Consider the following 21,883-nt stretch of genomic DNA (forward strand, 5'->3'; position numbering starts at 1 on the left):
AATTTTATTTCTAAACTGTAGTAACTATACTGCACTTGCTACCTGCCCATGCAGTCTAAAGATGAAGTTTGGCAAAACGGGAAGCCTGTCTCACTTCAGTGCAAGGTTCCCTCTATTAAAAGCCTTACAAATGTAGATATATTCACTACACAGGGTTACCCAGAGGGTATTTTGTTCATCAGCTTGGCTATAGACTAGCACTCCTGATGCTTCATCTGTAACACACGGATAAAAGTTTAGGTCTGATCTCACTTCTTTAGACATCAGTGGTTTGCTTCAACAGATTTTGGAGTTTGGAGGGCCACCTCTTATTTCAGCATTACTCTGGGGACATATGCAGCCCCACCAGTAGCATTCCACAGCTGAATTGGAGGACAGATAACCATGGAGTACTTCTAAAGAATTATTATAAACCAAATTTGATTCTTTTCCAGCAAGGCACTTTCCACTGAGTTTCTCTTCACATTCAACTACATAGACAAGGACCTTAACAAAAAAAAACAAACAAAAAAACCCAACCAAGCAAAAACATACACACACACCCCGCCCCCCAAAAAAAAAACACCACCAAAAAGCCACCCTTAAACTTTTGTACTTTACAATCCCCATTGTTATTATGGAGAATGAACAACAGAAATACAATACTTCATTCTGTGAGTTAGGATTAAAGCATCTATTTAGGATTATTTACTGGGAGTCAGGGGAATGGGGCAAAAATTCCCCTCTATATTCTGTTCAGCCAGCTACTTGACTGCGGGAAAGATATTTAAAAGCAGAAAGCATAAGAAATTAGTTTAGTTTTAGAAAAAACACTCTCAACACAGCCAATCTAAACAGTACCACATATAAAACTTGCTACAAGGTTGCTCTGTCAACAAGGCTTTGTTGAAGGATGTTATGCTGCCCAGGGCAGCAGAGAAACCACCACACCAACTGCATAAATGCTCTGTTTTAAAATGAAATGCTTTTCAGTGATCACCCAGAAACAGAAGCGCTCACAAAAAAGACCTTCCTAGGGGCCACAGGTCACAGCACTTAGGAAATGCCTGGAGAGTTCTTCTGCTTTATTAATGGAATGGGATCTATTCGTCTGGAGTCTCTTGTCTAATCAATTAACAGCAGCAGCAATATGCCACACCACATTACGGTGCCAAGCACCAGTATTACAAAAGCCTGCTATCACCGACTTCTGACAAAGAACAAACAAGACAGAGTGCAAATATAAATATACCCTTAAAAACTGAAGGCCTTAACCATTTTCCCTGAGACCTTATGCTAAGTAATGTTCAGTTACTGGAAGACATCACACTTACTAAAGCCTCAAATGATGGAAAGAGACATCATCCTGCTCCAGCCATGGCCCCTTGTCAAACTTCAGGTACTCAATGTCTTCGATTACCTGGAATTGGAAGATAAAAATCACACTAATTGGTGGTCTGATCAAAAGATCCAAAATCAATGCACATACCCCCCAAATGAATTAAATAATCAAAATATATTATTAAACAAGTCACCCAGTAAAAAGCCTTCACTGCTAAAGCTGCATTAACAACCCAAATGTTTAGAGCTCACGTATCTCCCAGTCATATTTCTGGAGATCATGGCCCTGCCATAAGCACTGGGCAGACATGTGGGGGCAGCTCTGAAGTTCCTGGTGCTTTCAGCCTCGGTGAGCAGAGGACAGCAGGGAATAAATCGGCTCAGGTGCCTTATTTCCAAATTCTTACCTGATCCAAGACATTCTTCCTCAACCTGCCATTGGGGCTGAAAGGAAACAAGGAAGGTACAACCCCACCTCTAAGGCAGAATGAGGAGGAAATGGAAGTAAGTCTAAATTTAACCCCCTTTCATTGCAAACAAACACCATCACGGCTCAGTGGCATACTAACTGAGACAGGCTGAGGAGCAATTGTGGCAGCTCCCTCTCAGTGTTGCTGTGTGTGGTTCACTTCACAGAAACCGAGGTATGTTTCAGGCTGGAAAACTCCAACACACTTGAAGTAGCCATACTGACGGAAGTCCAAAGCCTCACAATTTCATCGGTCATCAGGACCTACCCACGCATGCATGCACCCCAAGCAGAAAAGAAAGGTAAAACTCACAGCTCAGCACCCAGAACCATTCATCAAGTAACACCAGCTCAGCAAATCATTCCTTCAGCATCCCCAGACTTATCAATTCCATAGTTGCGCTTCATTTAAAGCCTTACTCCACCAGAAAACAGATCTTTGCTGCTCCACTGGGTAATTGCTTAACGCAAGCCTGAGGTTATCACACACGACTGACTGGATCTGAAGGAAACCCGAACTAGTGTCAGAAAGATGCACTTAAGGTGCATGACAAGGTGTAGGTAGTAGCTTGAAACAACTTGGGAAGGAGCTCACTGTTACAGCTCTAAACGCTACTTTTCAGAGGTCTTTTCCAGAAGGAAAGGATAAAGCTATGAGGTCAGGACCAAAATCCTGATGACACGTTGTTGATCCACTGACAAGTAAGCAGATGCCAGTAATAAAATGAGTGATCAAATAAATGAAAAATGCACCTATTCTTTACCATACAATAAATCCACTATAATTATTCCCTGCAGTCACAGGAAATGCTAAATCCCACCTATTACCACTTAAAAGGCAGTAACAAAGTGCTATTACAAAGTAGTTTCAACTATAAAGGTCTACTCTATTACCAGTATTATGTTTTTATGTTAAGAAATAATGGCTTAGAGACTATGACTGTGTAATCGCTTTTCCTTAAGGCATTTGTATTTCTTTAAAACTAATTTTGCTGATAGACTTAAAAAATATCATTGATATGACATTGCCAAAGCATATTTAAAGCTTCAAGCAAGTTTAGATTTCTTTAACCATTTCCAATGTCCTACAAAGAGGCAAAGTTGGTAAGTCAGACACTGTAGCTGAGATCATATGAAACCTACTTCTCACAATAAAAAAAGCCAATGACAAATCCACCTGTTGATGGAAAATATTTCAATCTTCAAAAAACACTACAGAAAATTACACCATAACATTTTAAAAGAGTTTTCAAAATTGTATTTAGAAATCCCTTCTTCCTACCAGACTGTTGTAACATAACTTCCCAAGATAAGCATTCAATGATGTAAAGTGAAAGAAAGGTATACGGTAAGCTAGTTCAAATATTCATTATTTATTTTAATTATTTAATTTAAAAGCTGAACCTCCACCATACTTCCCATTAGCTATGCAAAAGCAATTACTTCTCTACTTCACAGCAAAGCTTTGGAAATTCACCACTATGGCTGATGACAGGACTAATAATAGAGTTGTTAAGAATAGGGCTCAGAGTATGTTGTGGGGAAAAAGAAATCTGTATCCAAATTAGTTTTGCACACTCTTTATTATCACATCAGAATATATTTCTCCCAGCAGCCCATGAACAATAGTATCAGCCTCCTGACCAGACTAGAACAGCTTAATTTATAAGGAATGCCCTGGTACCCCCTGGGAATTAGCAGCAAATGAATGATTTAAACCCGATCACAGCACAACTTGTAATAACGTACAGGAGAGATCAGGTCTTAATATACTGCAGAGCACAGTAGGATTTAGAAAAAACGGTTTCAATAATGAGACCCCTCTCCATAATCTTTGCAACTAAGCCAATACGAGCATCTTACAAACTCTAAGCTCGTTTCACAGTGATCCAGTCAGCGTTGTTACTGCAAGAGCTGGGGGGTGGCAGGCAGAAGGCGACACTGTTCTTGTTTACGGGGGACACCACCACCAAATCTCAATAGGCCGCTCTCTCAGATGACTTCTCCCCACACTCCTCCCTCACAGGTTGTTTCTTTAGGCAAGAGATAGAAGCAGCAATGCAGGCTACAACCCTACAGAGTTCAGAACACAACTTGTAGGAAGGAGTTCAGCTGACATACAGCACCTACAACTGAAAAATTCCTGCAGGCTGCCTCTGGAGCACTTCACTTTTGTACTGGCGAAGGACAGAGCACAGAGCTGCTCTGTCAGCAGCCCCCTAATTTCACCACATTCTCCAGCTCAGGCAAGCTGGTGACGCTGAGTAAAACTGATACATAAATACAAAACACCAGCCACAAACAGAAGAGGAATAGAAACAATTTCAGTTCAGTTTCCGTTCTTTTCTACATTCACCTCTTTTTTTAATACCCAGGGCTTCTAAAAAATTTAAACAAGTATCTAGCTAAGTTTTTAGCTCCAGTTTTATCCTCATGCAAAAGCAGTCTGAAAAACCCTCATGAAGTTCGTTTCAGCCACTACAACCAACGTTAACTACAATATAAACCCCCAACTGATCTATTTAAAACACACTTCAGAAACGAAAGTAACTTCTAAGTTGTATATGCCTGCTATGAGCAAATCAAAAGCCATTGAACTATAAGGTCATAAAAAAATTAAGTTCCCAAATCACACAGCAAATAGTCTGTAGATTGAAGCTAGCTAACAGTTAAACATTGCTATCAACAGGATACAGCTGTGTAAACAAAACATCCTACAAGACAGAGCCAAATCCCTCCTGCCAACCTTTATTTCCAAATTTCAACAATTTCATTCCAAAGATAAACTGAATCTGAAGTGGGAAAAAACAACTTTATTTTCTGGAGTGGAAAGAGTACCAATTGCTATAGCTAACATCTAACAATGAAAATGATACCATCTTGTACTTTGACTTCAAAATAATAATCCTTCCTCTAGTCCAGATTTGTCCAACCAAATTAAGAACTACATCAGCGCATACTGATGACCCTATGTAATGACACAAGATTGCTGAGCTTGGTAGACTCTCTACTTGAGCAGTAAGAGCTTTAGCTGACTTTAAATCCTGATTTAAAGGATTAAAATTAAATCCCTAGCAATTGGTTTTACTACACACACAAAAAAAAAAAAAAGAAAAGAAGAAACAAACTGCTTTATTCTGACCACTTCAAGACACACTCAGAGAGAAGGAAGGGGAGAAAAAACAAACACCAACCTCATCCCAACTTCCTCTTACTTCTTCTACCGAACATCTGTGGCTACCCTTCCTGAAACACCACAGTTCTCAAATCTTATCCTTTATGTTATCTGGAAAAAATACTAGAATTACTCAATATTAACATTCACACCCCAACCTCGATATTTTGTTCAGTTCAGCTTCTTCTCATTTCATTATTTTTGTCCCTCAAAAAAACATCTGCAAACACAACAGAGAATATTATTCCTGGATGCTGATCTTTCTTGCCACCAAGGACACTTTCCACTGTAAAGCTGAATCTTCACGGTGGCTGCAAGTGTATGAACTTCAACAAGGAGTGTCTTCCAGCTGCTACATGCCTTAGCTACTACAGAAGCAAGGGCACCCCTACCCTGCTAGCACTAAAATAATACTATAGCTTCTTATGCATGAGAACGAGGCTGCACTCTCAGTCTTTCACAGGGTTACTTGCAAGACTGAAACCTCAAGATTCAAGAGCTATTTGGTCATTTCAGGACTAAGGCAAAAAGGTGAAAATTTACCCTCCTCAAGGCATTATTTCCCATTCCTGAAAATGATACAGAAAGATTCATGTCAGAATCATCAGCTGGCAAATGTTGCAGGTAGCTATCTGCATAAATACAGTGGATCCCAGAACAAAGGGAAAGGCCTTTGGTTTGGTGGGGTTTTTTTGAAGCTTCCAAACCCACCTTATTTCCAGAGATCTTAGAAATTTTGCAGTACTCCAAATGCAAGCACTTGCCTCCTTGAAGTGTGATTTCACAAAGAACTTCTATTTATCTGCAGTCACACCAAAGGCACTAGCCCTTTTAGTGGGTATAAATTCAAACTGCCTCACGAATCTACTGGTTAACAATGATAACTTCTATTATCAAGTGCATGAGCATCCAGAAATCCAGTTACAACAAGGCAGGATCCAAAGTGTGGTGCACAACCATATTCTCACGAAGGGAACTAAAAGGCCTAGAAACACACAGCAATGCAGCTAACGTGTCCAATTTTAGGACCAGGAAAGTCCTTATCAATGTCTTCTGCTTCACAAAGATTTTGCATGGGAACACGAGGATATTAGTTGCAGGATATTTTAATGTACAAGGCTAACTAAAACCTACACTTCGTTCCTCTGAAAAAAGTCAGTCTTAAAAGAAGAAAGTTTACTGCAGACTTCAACCGGAACAGATTTATCACCAACTCCTACAGCAGGACCCAAGCTGAAAGATCCAGGAGATTTTCCAGCCCCTTGCTCCCAGGACTGCTCTCAGCATTACATGATGTGGAATATCCCTTTGGTCAGTCCAGGTCAGGCACCCCAGCTGCATCCCCTCCCAAACCTCTGCACACACCCCGCCTAACTGCCAGGGGAAGAATGAGAAACAGAGACAGTCTTGACGCTGCGCAAGCGTTGCTCAGCAATAGCTAAAATACTGGTGCGTTATCAACACTGTGCTGGTCAGATCCAAGGCACAGCACCATATACACTCTTGCAAAGAAAATTAACTTGATCCCTGTCAAACCCAGTCCATCAGCAAGTGAGCACAGCAGTGACAGGCTGCCTTGTGCAACACTTCAAAACGTTCGAATATGTTTTGTTTGGGTTTTTTTGAGAGCTTCACAAAGGCAGTCAGCAGTCAGAAACCTCCCCTGCTATGAATGCCAAGGTTGGGCTTAAGGATCTTTAGTGAAGCACTGACTTGGAAACTGAGCTAGGAAAGGCTCTAGGGCATGTCCCATAGCAAGATGGAAGCGCCCCCACAGAACTCCATGCAAACCCCTCCAGTAAGATGGCCTGCTACCTGCTGAGTGTCATATGTAGTGCAGGTGGGTGGACGAGTGCTGATATACCAAAATGAATGTTGCTTTCCTTTTGCATCTGATTTGGGAAACCCCATTATGCTTTCCCAAACTTCTCCCCTTCACCAAACTAGTAAGTTTTCCATCTCAAAGTAATCACCCTGCCACTTCTCTCTTCCCAGCTGAATCAGGAATTAATTGCATACTGCTGTATAAAGCTCTGGATCTACTTCCTAAAGCAGAACGCAATACAACCAGTCTCATATTTCTTTTCCTCTCTAACAGAGGAAAGGAGAGTATTAAGTGGACTCTAGAAAGGTTATCAGAGCTTTCAAACAAGAAACACAGAGAATGAAAATATTAAAAAACAGCAAGACCTATCTGAAAAATTATTTTTCAGTTAATGTGCGCAGCTGAGATCCTTACTGCTATTTTAGAATTTGAGTGAGCTTTGAGGGCCTCCCCGCATAACCTTCATCCCTCGAACTGAAATGCACCCACTACAAACCTGTCCAGGATTACAAAAACCTCACTGCTCTTTCCAGCAAGGGACAGCAGCTACAGAGAAAAGTTAACAATGGAAAAGCAAAAGGCTTGTTATGCCACTAGTGACCCTCCATGAGCAAGAACGTTTGTTGAAATAAGGCAAATATATTATACCTACTCCAAGAAATGACACAGTTGAGTGAGAAGAAGCAGTGATCTCAGGTTAATCTTATCACATAAGAGATGGCTTATTTCTACCAATGAGAGGGCAATTTATCTGGCTTGGTCCAGGACTAACATGTCTGGCAAAAACATTTGGGGAAAAAAAAAATGCAGTTTAGATACCACATGTTAGCTCATAGAAAGGAATAACCCCGGGTCACAAAGCTTATAACAGCTCTGTTTATTCAGCTCTTCATTACAACCAAATAACGATGCACTTTTAGAAAACAGCTATTTTATCACATAGGAACCTATATACCAGCCTGGATCACAGGAAGCTGCAATGACAAAGCCAACAGAGACAGACCTTATACTGGTAGACAAAGCCTCAGCTGAATGCTGGGGGTGACTCACCTTTTGGGAACTAATGATATTAACCAAACTGAGCTATGAAGAGCCTAGCACATCCCACCAGCCACTTCAAAGAGGGATGCTGACTGAACAGCCAAACACTGCACAGCCCAGCAAGAACTCAGGCTACTCTGTTTTCACCTCCCTCACAGAATTTGCTTGGAAAAACAAACCAAATCTGGAAACACCCAGCATAAGTTACAGCAGACAAAAGATACTAAAAAATGATAGTGATAATCATGTGGCGTACAGGAGGTTTTGCTTACTCAGCCAGGCAGGTATCTTGGCAGAAAGGATGGCAGGTGAGATTTCCCCTCTCCTGACAAAATGACATGTATTCATCAAAATATTCTAGTACAGACTCAGCCCAGATCTTTGTTATAGCAACACACACTAAACACATTAAATAGTTAACAACTTTTTTATCTAGGACAACATGTTCTCTTTACATTTCACTCTTGTAAGTTTAAAAGAAAAACAATCAATATATGCAACAAACTCTTACCTTCTCCATATCCTCTGCCTCAGTTGCTGTGTACTGCAGGACTTCAGTGGTCTCACTGCAAAGAGGAAAAAAAATTTAATTTCCCTGACAACTGCTCTATCCATCTTTTCCCCTGTTCTGAAACGAAGCAGAAATGAAGTTAAAAGGCAAAAACAACCAGAATAATCACAATTTTTTAGAATGCTTATGGAGTTCTTGCAACAGAATTCCTCTTAGACCTATAAGTTGCTTCTTTCTTGGTGGAAAACTGTTTTTAAAGGGCAAAGGGCCTGTGTTATCTACATAGTTTCAGTTCAAAAGAAACAAAAGAAAAATTCCACCTATGATTTTTTTCCATTTCGCTAGTACAGATACATGCCCCAATTACAACTGCCCAATCTATTTGAAGCCAAGTGAAATTCTCTACCAGCCCAACCAAAACCTTCATTAGACCTTGCTTTTCAGAAGTACATTAACACCTGTGGCTAATTTCAAAGAAAAGAATACCTTCATTCATCATTATTTAGTAAGACTGAGCTAACTGAACCAATACAGAGGCAGGCAGCAGACTCTGTAAGTATAAAAACATTTAAGACAGGCGATAGCTTCCCGGTTACAAGATTGTTTTCTTATTCAAACATCAACCTTCACAGAAAAAGTCACTTGCACAGCAGGGCCACAATAGGAGTTTCCCATATGAACACGTTTCATTACTACATATGCACAGCTGCCCTGAGTAACAGTCATTGCCAAACCTGCTCCAGCTGCCCTGGAAGGCCTTTCCTTCAGTGAACAAAAACTTAAAGAGAAAATAAAATGGATGCCCAATGTGCACAGTATAGCAAACAAACATAAAACAAACACAGCAAAGCAGAAGAGCATGGAGAAGAATCTGCAGACTTTTTGCTTAGCACAACCACTTCCAAGTTTAATCAGGATTAAGGCTGGCAACCTAAGTTACTTTAAGTGGTCACGTTATCAAAACAACTTAACTGCAGCAGTCCGAACTAGTTCCCGGTCTGCATTAACACTGGTCAGTGAAAACAACTCTAGTATAAAAATTCATTTATAAAATGCCTTTATTCCTACAAACCCCTAGGCTCCTAGTCAGCCATTCAACTGTTGCTCCTAAGAGGGGAATTACTTAGAGTTTGTTCTCAACTTGAGAACAAAGCAGAATGCCTCCCACAACTCTTCAGTCACAGAGAGAAAATAAATGACCTCTTTTTAAAGGGAGCTGCTTGACAGCGTAGCACGCATAACCCACATCTTCAATATCAACTGTCAGTAATCGAAGGGCAAGGTCAGACTTCACCAGTGTCTTATACTGGCAATTGCATTAACAATGCAGATCAAATCACTTGATACTCTGCAGATTATTAGGGCTTTCATTAAGAGAAGACAGCTGCTCAGCGGAAGCAGTATTGGATATGAAAGAGAACATTAGCAATCTTAGGGCTTTGGACCAGGAAAAGAAAAATCTAAAACCAAGAGCTCTTTGTTCAAAATCATGAGGTACTACTTGCTACAGCACCGAGCTCACAAATCACTACCCAAAGAAACATTGAAAGACATTCATAAACACGCTGGACTAGAAAGGAAGCACCAATTTTAAGACAGCCAGATATCCATTATAAAACGCACCATTTCAAGCAGCATCAAGCTGCTCCAAATAAATGGAACAAGGTAACAGGAATTTTGTTAAGTGACAAACTAGACTGTTTTCCTGCTGCATTTCAAGAAAAGCAAGAGAACAAGCAAACACAAGCTTGAACAAGCAAACATAGGCTTGAACATGGAAAGCATTAAGGAGTTTGTTCAACAGTCTGTAATAACTCTTTCTAGCCTCTTTGACCCAGATTTTGGTCATCCTCAAGAGTTAGGGAATCAAATACTTAAGTCTGCCTACAGACTAGGAACCAGGCATAAATATTCTTCACCGCATCACCCCGCAAGCCAGCAGGTGAAGCTTCTGTACGTTTATCCAATATACAAGCCATCAGTGAGGTCCAGAGATGCACAAAGCTAAAGTTTCACACATTCAGAACTCCCCCACATCAAGGGGAAAGAGACATCCTTCTTCAGACCCGAGCACAAAGATTGACCTGACAAGCTATTGTAAGCCCATCTGCTGATGAGGATGACAACCAGAGGGTGTTTGCTTGGTAAGCGTACTGACCATGTACAGACAAAGGGGAAAGAGTTGAAATCACAGCAGGACCAAGTCTAGGATTTAGCCTCACTAAACGCTACAGTATATTTCTGGAGCTCAATTTGATCCAAAGAACAAGCAGCATTTTTCTTCTCGCCAGTGAATTCAAAACAGTTCTGCCCTCAGGGAGATGACAGTCCCAAGGCCTCCCACCCTCCCTCTCCATCCTTAGCCCCCTTCATTCCCTTCCAAGAGCTGTGGGGGATGCACTGGGAAGCAGCTGACCATATACAGGGCAGAAGTTGTTGGTGCAGTGTGAATGACAAGCTCAATACGAAGTTATCCAGTTCAATTGCTGACAGCGCAATTACACTGATTTACCCTGGGAGACGGAGCAAGAAAGCAAGGTGAAACAAGCAGGCTGCAATACACCTGAAGGCCTACTGTGATTTAAATGCAACTCAATCAGCTCCATGCATACACTGAACCTTGCACAATTACTGATTGTTTTGATGTAAGGTAGGTCTGGCTCTGTGACCTTTAAGAGTTTCCCTTCCAGAAAGCTGTTTGAGGGACCAAGACTACTTTACATTCATGTACTTTTAGATTTTTCAGACAAATTGATTTTGGATAGAGCTCTTCTATAAGAATTTGGATAGCTGGCAAACTATAACAGTCTCATCTCAAGTTTACAGTGCACACATCCTTGCTTCCCAGACAGAGACAGCCAGGAGAACCCAGAGACGAGTACCTTTAAACTCTCAGAGCAAGTAGCAGTGCAGTCTTTATTTACCAGCACCAACAAACCCATCAAATCCTTTTTAAATGTGTAAGAGCATCAGGTATATGCTTCATGAGGTAGAGAAACAACTACAAAAGGTAACGGTCCCTTACCTGAAAGCCTTTCACCTCTCCCACCATACCACTGACAAGAAGCTAGCCAAAGCTGTGACAACTGAAAGGAAATTTTAGGAGAGAAAAATTCCGAACTCTCCAAAAAGGCCTGAGAAAGCCTTATACTGCATCACACTCTCTTCAGATCATGCAAACACAAAACCACATCTATAGCTACAGCTCCAAGAAAGCACACTAACCACTGTTGCAAGCTACCACAACGAGAAGCAAAGGTGTTTATGACAACCACATACAAAATAGCATCAGAAAGGGAGACAGAACTTGTTTCCACGATGCAAACTGACCAGACTCCTGGTTTTGCCCCTGAAGAGCTCTTAACTATGGAAACATTTATACTTCCTTGTACCTGACTCCATGACAGCAAAGTCACAATGCCCCCGACAGCGGGATAAAAAAAAATAAAAAATACACTGCACATCAGGGCTCATTAGTTTTGCAACATATAAGGTAGGTCAATGAAATCAAATTAATTTACTATTGTACAACACTTCCCACACTCTGAATCTATTCAGAGTCAAAAAACACAGCTTTACAAAGCTCACACCCAAAAAGGCTTCATTTTTGATCTTCCAGCACTGCAACACAATTACGCACAGTTGTTATGCCATGAATGCAATACCCGGTCATTAGGACATAATACCATACCACATAGCACAAGGACGATTTCTCACAACAGGATTTTATTTGATTGTCAGAGATTTTATGACTTGCACACATTTTTATTCAGACTTAGATGAAACATTTTGGTTTGCTAACCTGATCTCTGGTAAGAAGGTTTTCTTGTAAGCATCCTCAATGCCCTGGAGATACAAAGGTGACACCTTTTTCTCATATGGCTAAAACACAAACAGAAAACAATGATGTGAAATTACTTTTCTTTCTTTTCCCACCAGTACAGATTCCAGCCCAAACAGAAGGCACTGCCACAATATCTGCCAAGAGTTCACTCTTGTATTAACAATGAAATATCTGAATGAACCACATACACATCAATGAAAATTCAAAGAACTAAGACACACTTGGAGTGTTTAGAACTTTTTACACAGCAGTAAATATATCTAGAGTACCCCAAGGAACAAGTCAGTCTGTGTTAATCATTGCTTTGCCTTGTACTATTATGCCCATGGTGTTAATAATTAGCCATGTCAGTAAGATTCTTTTGATAAGCTTGTGCATCTAGAAAGAAAGGGAAAGTCAGGTTCAACAGAAGAATCTAAAAGCAAAAAAGTTTCTTCCAATTTATTTCAGTTTGTTACAGGAATCACCTCATTTGCCCTGAGGCTCACATAAACTAAGAGAACCATACATCAACAGCCTCAAAAAGATCAGCTTTCCAAGGACCAATCAATCTCAGCTACCTGCCCATTCAAGGAAGTTTTATATAAACATCCAGAAAAATGGAAGATTGTCTGAGACTGCCTTTTCAATGCGAGGGCCAACATGCACCCATTTGCTGTTTAAGTCAAGTGCATGGGCAACCATCCAGTCCAAAATCTTTCTTTAAAGTTTCAATGGATATCATACCTACTGTTAAAACAGTTCATCTTCCACACAGTGTACTTCAATGCCACATTTGCAAAATGCCAGGAGTTTCTCTAATCTACCATTGCTCCTTCAGTTCAATCCTAAAATTAAAATACATTTCCTGCTTGAAATGCTCATTCAAGTTGCCCATTATGTTGGAAGGATCTGTGTCTCTGCTTGTTGGGCCTACTGGAGGGCTTTTCTTTTTCCAGTGCCCTGCAACAACAGCACGCTGAACATCAAACATTCCATCTGCCAAGGCGGCAGAATTCCCCAAAATACCATCCCCAAAACAAGCACTACAATGTTCAGTAGTGCCACTGAGTCAGAAAGTTACAAGTTACACCAGCAATTTCTGCCTAAAGGTCTCAAAAATGCCACCAACTTTTATGCTTACAAAAGAAAAAGAACTCAAATTCCCACGATACATTAAAAAGTTTCTAATTCTGTCACTGAAGTTGCCAAAAGAAAAACGCTATGGTTTTCCAGTACAAGAGTATCTTGTTCATTAAAGTGCAGAGGCACATTCAGTCATGGCCTAAACTGCTGGAGGGCAGAAGGGCAGAGCCATTCAACCAGCAGACTAAGCAACTCAGGGCATGCAGATCACAAAGCGGCAAGGGCAGCCTTCCATTTACGGCTTTGAAGCCGCTTCCCTTTGGCAATCATCAGGCTCCCTCTTAAATGAGCAGGAAACCACAAAACGAAATGCTACTAGGTCACCCTAGCACACTCACACTTCGAGAGAAACGGGCATCGCCAGCATTTAAGAGACCTGACAATTTTCCTACAAGAAAGCTTTTCTTTGTTAATCTATCTGGCTTTCCGCAGTTAAATACTTCACTCGACGAAATTTTCCATAGCCTTTGAACAAGGTACAAGGTAAACATTATTTAATCGTCATTACACATCTGAGACTACTTACAAGCACATGTCCAAGTATCACAGAAGGGGGATGCAAAAACCCAGACCAAAAACCTTCTTTAGATTAGTCATTATCGAAAAGCGCCCTACAGCTTTTCCGATCCAAGACTATTTCAACAAGCCAGCCACCTAATATGCTGATATAAAGAGAGGTAATTTGAAGACAATGCTACAGAACTAAGTTTATTTTCTTTTCTTTTTACCAGTAGTCTCCATCCAATACCACGGCTTCAAAAAAAGACATCTTGGAGAGAAACTATGCCACCCTCAAAGGGTTCTGAGAGCAAAAGTGAGAATGTTCCACAACTGTCAAAGATCAATAATAGGTAAGAGTCACATACCATGACCTCAGACTAGACTGAAGTTGCACTAGTGACAAGAAGCAACTGGACTTCTTATCAACTTTACATTAGAATAGCCAGAAAACACCCTGGATTTTGTATTTCATGGAATACCTATACAAAATTAGTGTTCAGTTTAAAACTGGTGGTTTCACTGTGTTAATACAAAAGCACCAAACAGTAATTTTCTTAATTTCAGAAAGTTAACTGAACTTGCTGATCACAAGTGACCTGTGTTGACATTGTGTGGGTCTGAAAAAGCAGTCGGCTGGGGAAGCTGGAGACAGGGACCACAGCTGGGTCTTCCAATACTCAAAAGCACAGATAATCTTAGAGTGTATTGCAAGAAGCACATTACCTGGATATGACTCCTGATGTGGCAGCTACAGAGGCTGGTTTCTAAGAGCTGGTGAATTTTATACAATTTCTCAGTACAGAAATGGCAGCATACTGCTGCAAGTCAAAAAGTTGATTTTTGCATTTTTTAGAGAAAACATACCAGAATACCCACACAGTCATCACCAACACACAGTTCTTACACCTAAGAGGATAAGAACCTTTTCAGAAGCAGAATTCTGCAGCAAAGCCCACAGGACTCATGCATAAAGTTTGATTACAACAGACATTAACAGGCAGCAATAGCAGCAAGACATAAAATTACCTCGCCTTTATCTTGAATCCTCTTCTGCACCTCTGGGACAGGTACATCTATATAAATGACCAAGTGAGGTGGCAGGAATTCACAAATGCTGTTCTCTTTGATCTCCTTGTAGTGATCAAGACCTGTACAAAAAAAAATGAACCAAATACACTGGAGAGCTAAAGGCAGCCCAGCTGAACACGTACACACTTCACAAACGAGGACAAGTGCAATAGGAACAGTGTGATTATAATCTGTCTGGTAATGAACCCTCAATCATTTCCTGAGTGGTTTTTCCTGCACTTGCTAAACACATTCTATTTGCAATTAAACCACATCCTCCACCTTTGTATTTGTATCTCCTCTTCCTGGCTGATACAACAAGTTTAGGGTAGGGTTTTCTTCAAATAGGATTCAGGAAGTTTTTAGAATAAACACTCTTCCAGAAACAGAAAGTAAAACACAATTAAACTAAGAAGCTGCATGCACTGTCACAAGAATCTAACATCAGCTATTATCAAAGAGGGGGTTTATTTCTAACAAGTTTAGAGAAACTTAGGTTTTGCCCACCATCATTTAGAGACAGCCCCTCAAAACATCAGGGAGAGACTGCAGCACTCGGGTCACCTGAGGCGACCACTGGCTGGGGCTGCCTTCTGCCACAGCCTCATCCACAAAATAAATGGCCCCAACCTCCCACAAAGATGACAGTGTGGCAAAGGTGAACAAACACAACTAAAGTCCCAGAGGTCATTACTGATTACTGGAAGAGAACTGAAAACGCATGCGCCCTCGGTGGCTCTAAAATGCCACATTAAATAAGCCTCACCACCCGCAGAAGAGCTGTTTCATGATACCGCTTCAGCAGAAGGTCACATGTTTCAAGAAGACTTTGCAAGAACTTGTACTCTATTTTCTACAAGGGGGGGAAACCCAAGGATGAGGCAGGCATCTGCCTTGCCCTCCAATGCCTACAAGAAATCATGCTGAGGAAAACCAAATATTTTAAGGCATCACCAATCCAGCAACGTCCCTCTTCACCTGTACTGGAGGCATACTGTGCACTACTGTTACTCAGTAGCTCTGTGCTCCACGTGAGCAACAGCAGATCTTCTCTCCAAAAACACAACCACCAGACTGCCCCTTGGAGGACCTCACCTTCCCATGCAGAAAAATGTATCTGAGAGGAGCTGGTCAGGTCTGTGGTTCTACCACATCAATAACCTAAAGCATTTTGTGGGTAATAGTTGGTGATTAGGAAGCCACACAGGTTCAGGGGAAGCATCAATTCAAATTAAAGTGGCACGAATAGCACAGGCTCCATTAAACCTAAATCTAGTGCAAGCTTTCCTCAATAAGGCTCATTGGCTTAGCTAGAAATGTAGTGCCAGGCTTTCAAATTCAAACAGTTTGTGAAAAATTTAAAGCCCACTGTGCTTAGCACCACAGTAAGTCAGCAGTACCTCTAATCAAGATGTATGCTGTGTAAGGATTCCAGCAATCCATTACTTATTACTAGCATTTTATATTAAATAGAAATTGTGGGTCGCTGGGCTTTGTTTGCGTCACCACCACGGAGCAGTAAGACAGTTCATTACAACCAGCTCTCAAACACATTCAGCAAGAAGTTGCAACTTACAGCAGGTGTTAAAAAACAAATATACACCTCCTAAATCTAAGCCAAATCAAACAGGACTGAAGCAGCACGAGGCAGTCAGGGGAACAATTATCTTCACCTGATGAGTAGTCAAAATGCCAGATTTGCTAAGAACAGGCAGAAACAAGGATTTCAACAGCAATTTACTAAAGGGTCAGCTGATGACTGGGCTTTACGGTTATTTTCTACATACTTTCAAACTCAGCGCTAAGTTTGCACATTTGGCTGTGGCTGGTCTCCTATGTGTCTCACAACTGCTCCATTCCTAGCCAAGGGATGGAGACTCTACGCATCTGTCCACAAGGCACCAGCGCAGTAACACTGAGATGGTGCTCAGGAGCTCACCATCCATAACCCCAAACCACAGAATCACACCCAGGTTGGAAGGAACATCCACAGATCATGTTGTTCAGCCACTCTGCTCAGAATGGGGTTAACTAGAGCAAGTGGCTCAGGACTGTGTCCGAGTGTTCTGAGTACCTCCAGGATAGAGATCCCAAGCCTCCCCAGGCAATCTGCTCTAAGGTTTCACTACCTTCACAGTAGAAAATGTTTTTTTCTTATAAATTGAACCTCTTGTATTTCAAGGCCCTTTGCCTTTTGTCCTCTCACTAAGTGCCACTGAGGAGAGACTGGATCCACACAGTACTTTTCCCCCTTCAAGTATTTTTAGACATAAACACCATCAGGGATTTACACACCCCCCTGAGCCTTGCCTTCTCTTCTCCAGGCCAAAAAGCCCCAGTTCTCTCAATCTCTCCTCATGCATTGGATGCTCTAGTTTCTTAATGACCTTCAGGGCTTTTGCTAGACTCCCTCCAGTAAGTTCACATCTTTTTTTTTTTTAACTGGGCACAGTACTCCAGATTTGATGAGAGCAACATCCTCATCCCCTGGGATACACTAGTTATTGGCCTCCAGCTGGACTTTGCACTGTTGATCACAATCCTTTGAGCCCAGCAGTTCAGCCACTTTTCAATTCACTGCCTTTGTAACTAAACCATCAGTTTTTCAGTGATGAGGTTATGAGAGACAGCACTGAAAGCCTTGCTTAATATAAACAATAGCCACTGCTCTCTGCTCATCCACTGAGCTAGCCTGCTATGAGGAGCTGACTAGCAGCTGTTTAAGTGTGATTTCCTTTTCATAAAACTATGACGACTATTATCCATCACCTAAACATCTTCATATGTTTGGACATTGCTTCCAGGACGATTTGCTCCATCAGATCAAGCTGAGGCTGACTGGCCTGTAACTCCCTGGATCCTCCTCCTTGCCCTTCTTGAAGACAAGGGCAACTTTTGTCTTCTCTGACATTCACAACAGGCCTGGCTCTTTAAGGCAAGTAGGACAAACCTTGCTGACCCATTATTTACCTCCCACCTAATACTCCAAGATCACGGTCTGCCCAAAGGACCTCTAGTCTTCATCAGCATCCTCACCACATGTTCAGGGAACTACAGGAGTCTCTGGCTGACAGGACACGAGCAATACACAGAATACATGTTCTTTAACATATCAGCAGAACCAAAGCCTCAAAGAAAACCTGGAAGTCTCATGGCTAGAGGTTGGTCCTTGATGCACAGAACAGCAAGGTGCTAAGCACCTTACAAACAACTCTGAGTATTTAAAGGACACCATCTTCCAAGCAGGCTTTTTTGTTTCTTTTTTAAAACCTAAACTACCACACTTCTGACAGATTACAGCAAAATAACTTCCTTTGGCATGCAAGTAACTTACATCGCTTGTGGATATAGCCTTGTTTAAACATTGCATCCAGAAACACAAAGTCGCTGTAGGGAGAGCGCTCCATCACCACACCTTGTCCTGCAATTGAAAGGAGGTTCCAGTCAGCAAGGCTCAAAGAGACTGCTGGCAGAAACATTTAAAATTATAGACAATACTTCTATTACAGTCAATTTTCTGAATGCTTTTCTAGAAAATTTAAATAAAACCAAAGAGCAAGCTTTTGGCTCACTACAACATACTGGATACGTATGCTGAACATGCCTGTCTCACCCACATATTCTCCTACTGTACCTATTACTACAGTAGCTTAAACATGTCAAACTTTCTAGTATCCACATATTTTCATCTTTTTTGGAAAACACTAAAGCATAAGCAACAGGTAAATCAGTGTTGGTATAGGAAATCTTCTCTCAACAGAAGACACTCAAATTGTAACACCACCACCACACAACAGTATTTAATGAAATAAAGACTGAACAAAAGACACCATTAGGAACTAAGCCTAGGAAGAGTTTTAAAAAGGCCACACAACACAAAGCTATCTTGGTATGTTTAAACTGCCTTTTTGAGAATAATCAGGGCTTGCCAAATGAAAACTAATGAACTTGGTAATGTGTACATATTTCCTTTGCTAGAAAGGATATAAGATACTGCTCCAACAGAAAACATGCAAAGTATTTTTCCAAATGGCTGCTCACATGTACTCACTAAGGGGGGAAAAATATAAAAAGCTTAACCATACAAGAGCCTTCCATTTTAAAATGCAGGTATTAGCAAAGCACTTACACAGCTTACTTGCAACTTACACTCAGATGTTAATTCAGAAATGAAATTTATTCACTGTGAAATCTAACCTGTGCTCAGCAGATGCTCCAATGCATCAGCATACTGTAAAACACGATTACCAAACAGCCAAGCTTGCAGTCGATAAGAGTGTCCATCAGGGCATTTCGGATCATTGTAAAACCTCTCTAGGTTACAGAAACCATTAAATTTCTCATGCAGCAGTGTTCTGTCTGCTGTGATTCTGTTTAGGTAATGGAGATCTGCTTCTGGGAAGTATTTCATCCCTGACAAAAAAGAAACCCACAACAGAGCACCAATCAATATATAAGTTTTGTTCCTTTACAGTAAACATCTATGCAGCTCAAATATATAGCTTTACATTGAACAACTCTTGAAAACAGCACAAAAACCTTTGGTCAATCACATCACAGAGGGCAGACAAACCCAAATTTGAAGTATTGCCACCTTCCACCTCCCCAGTGCGAGCTGAGCTATCATTCTACGCAGAATCTTTTTGCCACCAATCCTCTAATCCCCTTGATGCTCTGGTGTACACCCATGCAGAAAATCCTACCTCTCGAGGTGCTCAGTGACTCTACCGGAGGTAGGAGCTCAGTGAGCAAAATGACTTCATTAGAACTGAATTTTTTTCAAAACAAATCATACCTACACAAGCATCCCACGGATCTGACAAATATCCCATCCTCATCTCAAGCCTCACCAACATTTTACTCTCCCCTTACCAATAAGCTTTCCACATTAACTGTGGCACTGCCTAAGTAATAATTCAAGAGTTTATTGGTGAACTAACTTTCTTTGCACAAGAATGACAACCGTAATGACAAATTCTATTAACTATTACAGAAATAGGTAAAATAAGAGATACCTAGTTTTTCTGCTACTAGTTTTGCAAGCTTGCCCTTCCCAGAAGATAAGTTTCCCTCCACTGTAAAGACTTTGCTGTATTCAGTGAACTTTCCCATAGCTCTGTCTCCCAACATATAAGCCAGCCAACCATACTCCAAATTCCACTTGGGGCTGATATGAATTCTTGCCTGAAAAAAAACACACCAAAATTAAATTTTCAGTTTTCTTAGCTGAACTGGGCACGCTCAATATGCAGCTTTTTCAGACCTTCTGCACATGCATGAAGATACATACTCGCACATCTAATACAAGGAATTTTCATACAGTATAGTGCTGCCATTTCAGCTTCACAACTGAAGCAATATTTAGGCTGAGAAGCTCTTCATGAAAAAGCAAGGCTGAGAAGGCAGAAACCATAAAACAACTTTCAGTGCCTTTAAAACTTGAAGTGGGACTGCTCTGCCAGAACTCCACTCTGAACCTACACAATGACAGAAACTTCTCAGATTTACTGAAGGCCACACACATTACGTGCCCTGCATTCCCAAGGGAGATCAAACAGTAAACTTTTGCTTGTACTTTTGTTTGTTTGCTTGTTGTTGGGTAGATATTAACATTAAACCCTCTCCCAGACCCTCAGAACTTCCTCCCAGACTCTCAGGTGAGTTCCAGCTTCATTTCTGCATGAGACAGTATCTGGGCAAAGGTGGAAAGAAATAACCACCCATAAAGCTGAAAGCAGCACCTTACTGAGCCCTGCTCAGCAAAGCTGCCCAGAAACCTTGGCAAAAATCGAGTAAGTCTTCTTCTGAGCAACGTAGTGGCATTACACATACGAGATTTTATTTTTGTTTAAAATTCTTCTGCTTGCACCACCAAAGACCACATTCCCAAGGTGAAGGTCACTGGGTCACCACGCTCTGGTCTCAGGTATTTACTCATGCCTTTACCTTAAATCTCACTTCGTCTCCACCGCCCCTGCACTGGCCCACCGGGAATATCCCCTCCTAAGGGGCAGCCCAGCATCCCCCCGCCCTAGGGCCGCCCCCAGCGCTCCCAGGAGCACAGGAACGCCGGTGGGAGCGAGCAGAGGCCGGCCCGGGAGCCCAGCCCCGCTGCTGAAGGGCGGGGAGTAGGGCGCCAGCAGCACAGGCCGCAGCGGCCCCGGCACCCCAAGGTGAGCCCGCCCGGCCGCACCGAGGGGCGGCCGCCGCAGCCGAGGGAACGCGGCTGGGCACAGGGCCCTCCCCCTTCCCCGGCCCCGCTCACCGCCGGTACAACGGAGCTCCCCAGGCGGCCCCGAGCGGCGGCGGCCGCGGCCGGGCCCAGCTTGGCCACCCACAAGGACATGGCGGCGCTGAGGTGACGGCGCCGGCCCCGCCGCGACGATAAGTTGCGGGCGTGGGGTGATGACGTCACGGACAGCCCCGCGGCGCCACGCCCCCTCCCGGGGTCACGCGGTGCCCGCCGCGGCTGTTCCCGCCGCGGCTGTTCCCGCCGCTGGCCGCGGGGGCCGGTGGCGGCGCCACCCGCGGTGACAGCCCCGTCCGCTCCGGTGCTGCCCAGCCCCTGGGAGCGCAGCCGGGGCGGGCGGGCAGCCGCGCTTTGCCCCGCCGGCGGGAGGCAGGGCCCGGGGCGCCGGGCTGGCCCTGGGGGGTCCCGGTACAGGCAGAGCGGGCAGGGGGCGAGGGGCAGGGAGCTGCCCGCCTCTCCCGCGCTGTGCCCGGCAAAGCAGAGATCCCTCACGCCTCCAGTGTCGCTTCTCTGGCAAACATTGTTCCCTCGGGAAGTCCCACGGCTCTGGGAGGAGAACCGGTGGTGGGACAATGGCACGGCTGCATGGTGTCCTTGGTGGCTCCGCGGGCATTGACCCCTCGGCCCAAATGGGCAGGCGGCCTCGTGCCACAGCCCCCCACGCTCCCCCTGCCCGCTGGGTCCGTGGGTCAGGGGCAGTGGGATTGCCAGGGCTTGAGCTCTGGGGATGCGAGTTGCTTATTGCTCGCTTTCC

At 42.7% G+C, this 21,883-nt stretch overlaps 1 protein-coding gene across 1 annotated transcript in view; it reads right to left on the reverse strand.

Moving 5' to 3' along the window:
* Positions 1-21,277, reverse strand: part of NDUFA10 (NADH:ubiquinone oxidoreductase subunit A10) — a 43,030-nt gene extending 21,753 nt beyond the window's left edge. Inside the window, exons 1-8 of the mRNA XM_040604765.1 lie at positions 21,145-21,277; positions 19,895-20,063; positions 19,077-19,292; positions 18,214-18,300; positions 14,838-14,959; positions 12,144-12,223; positions 8,342-8,396; positions 1,314-1,399 (exon numbers count right to left, since the gene is read on the reverse strand). Coding sequence (XP_040460699.1) covers positions 1,314-1,399; positions 8,342-8,396; positions 12,144-12,223; positions 14,838-14,959; positions 18,214-18,300; positions 19,077-19,292; positions 19,895-20,063; positions 21,145-21,225 — 896 coding nt within the window. The 5' untranslated portion in view covers positions 21,226-21,277. The remainder of the gene's footprint in view (positions 1-1,313; positions 1,400-8,341; positions 8,397-12,143; positions 12,224-14,837; positions 14,960-18,213; positions 18,301-19,076; positions 19,293-19,894; positions 20,064-21,144) is intronic.
* Between the last annotated feature and the right edge of the window lie 606 nt (positions 21,278-21,883).

The sequence above is a fragment of the Falco naumanni genome, chromosome 8 (assembly GCF_017639655.2).
Source record: "Falco naumanni isolate bFalNau1 chromosome 8, bFalNau1.pat, whole genome shotgun sequence".
In the NCBI taxonomy this organism is placed as follows: Eukaryota; Metazoa; Chordata; class Aves; order Falconiformes; family Falconidae; genus Falco; species Falco naumanni.